Source organism: Xyrauchen texanus, chromosome 41 (genome assembly GCF_025860055.1).
Source record: "Xyrauchen texanus isolate HMW12.3.18 chromosome 41, RBS_HiC_50CHRs, whole genome shotgun sequence".
NCBI classification, from domain to species: domain Eukaryota; kingdom Metazoa; phylum Chordata; class Actinopteri; order Cypriniformes; family Catostomidae; genus Xyrauchen; species Xyrauchen texanus.
In genome coordinates this window covers 20,285,007-20,292,886 of record NC_068316.1, presented here as the reverse complement: position 1 = coordinate 20,292,886, position 7,880 = coordinate 20,285,007, and the positions used below count along the sequence as shown (strand labels likewise).

Below are 7,880 nucleotides of genomic sequence, written 5' to 3'. Positions count from 1 at the left end.
ATGACATTCTATCTTCTGCAGAACACAAACAAAGATTTTTAGAAGAATATCTCATATGTATGTAAGTCCATACAATGCAATTTAATGGGGTTGAAAACTTTGAAGCTCCAGATAGCATGTAAAATGAACATAAAATGAATCCATACCACTCCAGTGTTTAAATCCATGTCTTCAGAATTGATTTGATCATTTTTGAGTGAGAACAGACCAAATGTAACTCCTTTTTCACTATAAACCTTGACATCTGCAGGCTCTTGCCAATCATGATTTCAAGCTCGATTACACTTCCTAGTGCTTGAAGCATGCGCAGAGTGCAAGATTGTGCTAGGAAGTGTAATCTTGCTTGAAATCATGATCGGTAAGGAGCCTGCAGATGTCAAGATTTATAGTGAAAAAGGAGTGATAATTTGGTTTATTCTTAATTAAAATCGATAATTAACCACTGGAGTCATTTTGACTACTGTTATGCTGCTTGTATGTGCTTTCTCGTGCTTCAAAGTTCTGGCCACCATTCACTTGAATTGTATGGACCTACAGAGCTGAAATCTTCTGCCACAGCGGACCATCCGTGATCCTCTTATTTGATATGGCACAGGTTTTACACCAGATGCCCTTCCTGATGCAACGCCCAGTTGCTTGGGGACTCTCACTCACACCCACAGGGCAATTTACAGTCTCCAATTCACATAACCTGCATGTTTTTGGTCTTGTGGGGGTAGACGGAGCACCCGAAGGAAACCCACGCAAACATGGGGAGAACGTGCAAACTCCACACAGAAAAGCACAGAGCTGAGATATTCTTCTAAAAATCTTTGTTTGTGTTCTGCTGAAGTAAGTAAGATATACACATCTGGTATGGCATGTGGATGAGTAAATGATGAAAACATTTTCATTTTTCTGTGAAATATCCCTTAAAAATAGTGTGTTTTAGATCTATATTCTCTCGCTAATCCCGTTTGATTTAATTTCATGGCATTGGGCATATTTGCAATTTAATGCAAAGGACATTTTGCCTGGCTAATTAATATAATTAATGTACCGGTAGCCTAATTAAAAACAATGTAGTCTACTCAATACTGCAGCCTATAGAATTGTTAATGAGGATGTTAGTCATCAATGGCTTCAAGTTCGGATTGTTTAAATTATGTTTTTCTTTTTTAAACAGTGATAGAGCATGGCTCAAGTGAAAGTGCAGACTTCATCCCCCTTGCCTGGGTCTGGCCTGACTGCCGTGGCGCCCCCTGTGGCCATGCCCAGCCCAGGAGCTCTGGGTCTGCAGCCCACCATAAATGGCACAGTGCTAGCCACAACGCCCACCTGCCCCAGCCCTGCCTCTGGCTTTGTGGACTCCACTGTACCAGCCAACCCATCAGGTATGCTGACTGCATAAAAATCACATCCGTTGTACCAATTAGGGATGTGCCAGTGTGGTCGACTAATCAGCTAGTCATCTAACAACTAGGGCTGGGTGATAAAACGATATCAATATCTATTTATTGCGATAAAAAACCTCCATGATATCGATGATAAGCTTTTGAGTGATTTTCGATATTTAACCTGTGTTCTACATCTAGATATGCGTGTTGCTAAAAACGCTAGCAGTTTGGCTTTCTTATCGTATGTTTCCACTGGGGCTTAGTGAGCGAATGTGAGCGAGCGCTTTTAATTCCTTCCTATGGAAGCCGAGCGTCAAGCTCGATAGGTGAATTGTAAAATTGACAGCAGCGTGGGGCAAGCAGTTCCCTAGCGTTGGGAGTGGCTTTGTGTGGATTTCTTCAGCGTTAGTGGCCCTGCTACACAGGTCACCGCGTTCCAGGTCCCAGATTGATTCCATCTTGACTGCAAGACATCATGATGACGGTTACATCCTCTCATCGTCTCTAGTGAGCTGCGCGACATAACAACAGTGCCGGTTACATCATATCTGATCTTTCTGCGCTGTATTCTTGAATATTTTTCTCTAGCACTGAAACACTCTTCACTGATGCCTTGTCCCCGTCCGCACCCGCTTCCTCTTTACCCCACATGTGAGTAAACATTAGGTACGTGTTTTCAGAGCGCCTTTAGACCATAACGTTTTTTCTTTCTAAATGTAGTTTTATTAATCAGCATATTCCAAGCCTTTCATAATAAACAAATAGATTTCTGTTCTAATTTTGTGAATCTCTGATAAGAATGAAAGACAAACAATTACTAGTTTGTAGCCTAGTCTTTCTCACTTTAATGAAAATAGAAAAATGTTCCATTCAGACTTTTACATTTTCAAAAGTTTCTCTCTGGAGATTCCCATGAACCCCCATATAGTATCATTCCTCAGTCACAAGGGCTTCTATGCCCCCATACTTGAATATCTGTATGTAAAGAAATCTGAAAATAATTTTAATGTTAAAAAAAAAATATATATATATATATATATATACACCTTCATTATGATTCAAAATGAACAGATCATCTTATAACATTCATATCCAACTGCACTCAATTGATAAACTCTATAAAATATTGTAATATTTTCATAGAAGATCCCTCAGACAACACTGCATTGGCGGTGTCAGGGCTCCCAACGCAGTTTTGTAAAGACTATTTAGACCAGGGGTTTTCAAATTGAATTAAAGTGAGCCTACCCCTAGAGAACTTGAAGACAGCTATGCCCCCCTCCCCACCAAACACCTCCACAACCACTAATTAAGCTATTATTATTGGTACTACTAGGCTACTACTACAAAACTATTTTGTATTTTTTTATTAAGATAAACCTTTTTATTAAGCTGTCAACATTCCATTTTAAATTCAGTTTCATTTTGAAATAGGTTATATTATTTCAAACACGTTTGTCTTTCTTTTTAAAACATATTGTGAACACACATTTTACCACATTCAAACAATTGGGAAACTGTTAAAATTAGCCTTCTGAACAGAATCCTCCACAGTCAAAAAACTACACGAGGTATTCTCAACAGCCCTATAACCGAAGAGCCAAAATAATCAGACATTCTGATCACTGAACAGATAACTCTCGACAGTCAAATAACTAAACTGGAAACATGTTCATTAACAGCCATGGGCTACTAATGTTATATCAACGGAATAAGAGCTATTTTTGAGATTTTAGGCTACTTAAGGCAATTCAACTTTGAAAACATCAACATGATTTTTGTCACAGTATCAAATGCGTAAAAATCACTTCCATATAGGCGAAAAGGAATAAAATCTGATTGCCGATTTTGCCTCTTCATTTTCATCGTCCCTACATCAATGAGTCTGACGTTTTGATGCGCACAGGTGATCGATGAGGAGCTGCAATGTAGAAAGGAATAAATGTAAATTGTCCTCCACCTGCAGCCTAGATCGGTATTTGCTTTTAAGCAGGGTCAAGCGGAAAACCCACACTCACTCAAGTAAGTGGAGGTGAAGGAGATGAGGACCGTTATCAGGGTTCATACACATTTTTACCAATCATGTTCCATGACTTTTCCATGACTTTGAGGCAAATTTTCTTGACCCTACATCTATGACATGTCAAATAAGAAAAATCCATGTCAAAATTTAGCACAGCATATCTTAACTAAAATGAATGACAACTGGTCTGTGCCATGAATATAGCCATTGCTGCTGATATGGCATAAAAATACAAAGAAATATACATAAATATGAATGACAACTGACAAGCTATGTAGTTTACTACAAAAATAAAAATGTATTAAATAACGCTCACTGACACACCAGTACGACTGTTAAATAATATAATTTGGCATACTCTGAGAACTCCATTGTTTAGCCTTCATAAACATAAATGACTCAGAGGGACAAGAATGTTTGGAGAAAAAAAAGAAAAAGGAAATAAAAGTGTCCAGTAACACTGACATTAACTTAATTAAGATTAAAACAGCAGACTTCCAGGTCCCAATGCAAGATAACTCCAATGAAAAAAAGATATTTTAGGATAAATGAGAAATGCTTGTTTATTTTTGTGCAACTGATTATGTCATCATGCTTAATAGGCAAAAACGCACGTGCATGTCATTTTCGTGTTCTGTACTGTGCGGTCTGCAAAACAGTTTTCACATTAACACATTTTCATGTGAACCGTGCTCTGTTTCGGACTAAACTGCCAGCGTGAATTCCCCTGTTTTTGCTCCGGTACACTGATGCGACTCTTGACAGAAAGATCAAGGGACATCAGTGACAACCAGCGCAGGTCGTCTCATGTTTTCCATTAAGAACAGGGGAATGTATGTGATACTGAGACTTTTACTAACTGCTCCTCAAGAAGTGAATAATAACACTGTTCAGACTCACAAGCAAACATCACCATAAGCTAAATTAACATGGCAAGTTATTACATACAAACATTTAAAGACTTAATATATTCTAACAATTATGTAAATATGAAATGTACTAATTTCTTGTACACTATCCATATGAACTTGAGCAATCGTGAGCAAACTTTTCTAGCGTTAATGAGGTGACAAATGCGACACCGCATGGCGCTACGCAAATTCACAAACTACTCAGTTTGCTTCACGTGGGCTCTTAGTAGCACTTATTCTGCCAAACTTGAAAATTTTTTTGCATACTTGTACTGCTGAAAATATTTTTTGGAAAATTCCATGACTTTTCCAAAACATTCAGTGTTAACTTGTTTTTCCAGGCCTAGAAACACAATTTCTAAATTCCATGACATTTCCAGTAGTTTCATGACCGTACGAACGCTCTCTGTGCCTCACCAATTGAAAACCTCTGATTTAGACTGTTTATGATTTTGTTTTCTCTTCTTTTTTGGAAATTCAAAAAAATTTGCAAATGTGATTGAATATTGTGATAAATAGCGATATCGAATGATATGAAAAAGAATATCGTGATAATATTTTTTGCCATATCGCCCAGCCCTACTAACAACAGACTAGTCCATTAGTGGGGTCAACTATTACCAGATATATTTTTAGCATTGGTGGTTTTAAGGGGGGGTGATGCAACTTGTTAGAGAGCATATTTTGTGTGAATATAGCTTGCTGTGCTTAACGGTGAATAACAGTGAGCACAGTAAAACCCTCTCCAAGGAGTTTAAAGAAGTCTCTCTTTAATGCTTTAAGTTTAGTCCTTTTATGTGCTGCTGTTACAGCAAAGTGGTGCATCAACAATACATTTCAAAGACGATCACTGTCAGACTTTAAATCCTCTGCTCTAAGTAATATTCCTGTATTTGTGAGGTGTTTGCGTCAGTATATCACTCTAAAAGGCATCAGATCGGGGTCATGTGAATATAACAGAGCCTAAGTATACATTATCCTTACCACCAACTAGTCAATTATGAAAACTGGTAGTTTTCCACATTCCACATATGTAGTTCCATTTAGAAGCTAATGTTAGTAAAACTGAGATGAGTCTCGAAATATTTTAAAATGGTAAGATTTGTTGTAGGTTACAATAGGTATGCCAAAGTAGGCTATTTAGACACTAATGCCATACATAGAAATGTATGAATTTCATTGCATTAAATAACACAATGCCAAACCAAATGACATTTGCACACAAAGGATCCAAATCATTTTCTCAAAACTAACTTCATTTTTCACAGTGTATCCATTGATAAACCTAACAAATGTATTTTTGCTATTTTTTTGTGGGGCTTGAAACGCGTACTTGTGCCATCTTTCTTTAAAATAAATGCCAATTAGTTTGATATGTTGTTGTATACTAATGCAATGATATTTACATTTTTAATTGTGGCTTAACAATTGTATCTTATATTATTCTAGATTATTTATATTACTTTCACACTATGACATCTCAATTAAACTGAACTAAATAAATGACCCAGTGTACTGTTAACATCTGTTTAGTCATAATATTCATCTGACATAACAGTTAGCATTCATTAGTGAATTGTACCATGGAATGTCCTTTGGATTTGTATTATGTTTAAATGGTGAAATAAGCAAATATTTTCATCCATTGGTTCATTCTGTCATTTGTTTAAGGTGATCTTAACAGGATTGTCTCTTTCTGACAGGCCCTCCTGAAGAAAACATGGCAAACCCTAAAGAGAAAACTCCCATGTGTCTGGTAAATGAGTTAGCCCGTTTCAACAGGATTCAACCTCAATATAAACTGCTGAATGAGAAAGGGCCTGCACACGCTAAGGTATGGAAACATTCACAGTAATGCTAAGTAAGGTATAATGTACAATCCGCCGGTGTTTATCGCTAAATAAACCCTGATAGGGTGATCGGGACCCCAACTACTAACCAAATAAATGGACATAAAATATTGATTTGCGTTGAAATTATGTCGAAAATAAATTGTGGAACAGGTGAATTGCACCTCCGTCAGAGTTCTGTTGGTGGTTATTTTGTGAAAATGACAATCTGACTGTTCATTATCCAGCTTATTACAAGACTACTTGCCAAAATAAATGGATGTGAAACATTAATTTGCATTAAAGTTATGGAATTAGGAGAGAAGAAATAAATAGAAATTCTACCGTTGGTTTGTATCTGAGTTTTGTTGGTATTTATTTGGAAAATAATGACCGTCTGACTGCTCATTATCCAGCTTATTACAATAATAAGAGTGGTGGTGGCGGCATAGTGGGCTAAAGCACATAACTGTTAATCAGAAGGTCGCTGGATTGTCCCTGTAATAAGTGCTCTGTAAGTCGCTTTGGATAAAAGCGTCTGCCAAATGCATAAATGTAAATGTAAAAATATTACCTCCAAAATAAATAAATAAATGGACATGAAACATTGATTTGATTGAAATTATTTTATTAGCTTACTTGTACAGATCGCTCTGTGATCCGAGAAGTAGAAAAGATGACTCGCAATACCTTGATGACCGGTCTGATATGCCTTGGATGTGAGATTACTAAGAACTATCAAAATGCTAGATGGTGCCATTGACCAATTAAAAGAGAGTATTTCAGAGAACTGTGTAATGCATATGGTTATGTTATGTACCCCATGACATTACTTGGCTTGGGTAGATTTTTTTACGTACTTCCTATTGAAGCGGGAAGTTTGGTGGACATTTCAAAGGGCTTGTTCCTTTTTTTATATAGCCAATATGTGGTAAAAACCTCACAGCTGTGAAACCTCAATTTCCCACTTGCTAGTCGTGGCAGGTGCTATTAGGGGAAGGAAGATTCTCTTTCTAAGAAGCATTTAATTAAACATAAATCTGTGTCATGCAAAATGAGTTGTCAATATTGTTCTCCATTTCCCAGAAGAAAAAGTCGATTTTAAATGCATATTTTATATTGTTAGCTTTTATGGGTACACCAGCATATAGATGGCTTCAAAGCTAATACAGTTGGACTAAAAGCCACAAAACTCTCATTTTGATTAAAATTAATCAAAGTGCATTGCAGTAACCCAATGGTGAAATATCCCAAATGTAACCTCTTCATATTGTTAAAACCTCCAATTATTTCAGGGATATGGCACATGAATCATGACAATCAAGATAATTGCTCCATTAGTCTTTTCAAATCCTTTTAGAAAATTTGTCAGAATAAGAGTGTGGGCACAAGCCCACCAAGTCCAAACCTTTGTCACAAAGTGACATTCAAGTGTAAGCCATGGATATCACAGTAAATTCTCTCCTACTGTTTGTGTGCAGATCTTTACAGTGCAGCTGTGCTTGGGGAACCAGGGATGGGATGCAGAAGGCAGCAGCATTAAAAAGGCCCAGCACTCCACAGCAACCAAGGCCCTGACAGAGAGCAGCCTACCACGGCCTCCTCCCCGATCACCTAAAGCTGACATCACCAACAGCAACCCAGGTACCAAAATCTCCCATTAACTCACGCTAGAACCGGCAGAGCACAATATGCTACAAAGCTTTACAAAATAGAGCTACAAATCTTGCTAAGAGTTCTG

The 7,880-nt window shown here is 37.3% G+C and overlaps 1 protein-coding gene across 5 annotated transcripts in view; it reads left to right on the top strand.

Moving 5' to 3' along the window:
- The window catches only part of LOC127633992 (double-stranded RNA-binding protein Staufen homolog 2), a 158,432-nt gene that overhangs the window by 1,360 nt on the left and 149,192 nt on the right, over positions 1-7,880 (top strand). For all 5 annotated transcript variants that reach the window (XM_052113371.1, XM_052113369.1, XM_052113372.1 and 2 more), the window contains exons 2-4: positions 1,166-1,373; positions 6,014-6,144; positions 7,621-7,783. In XM_052113371.1, coding sequence (XP_051969331.1) covers positions 1,175-1,373; positions 6,014-6,144; positions 7,621-7,783 — 493 coding nt within the window. In that variant the 5' untranslated portion in view covers positions 1,166-1,174. The remainder of the gene's footprint in view (positions 1-1,165; positions 1,374-6,013; positions 6,145-7,620; positions 7,784-7,880) is intronic.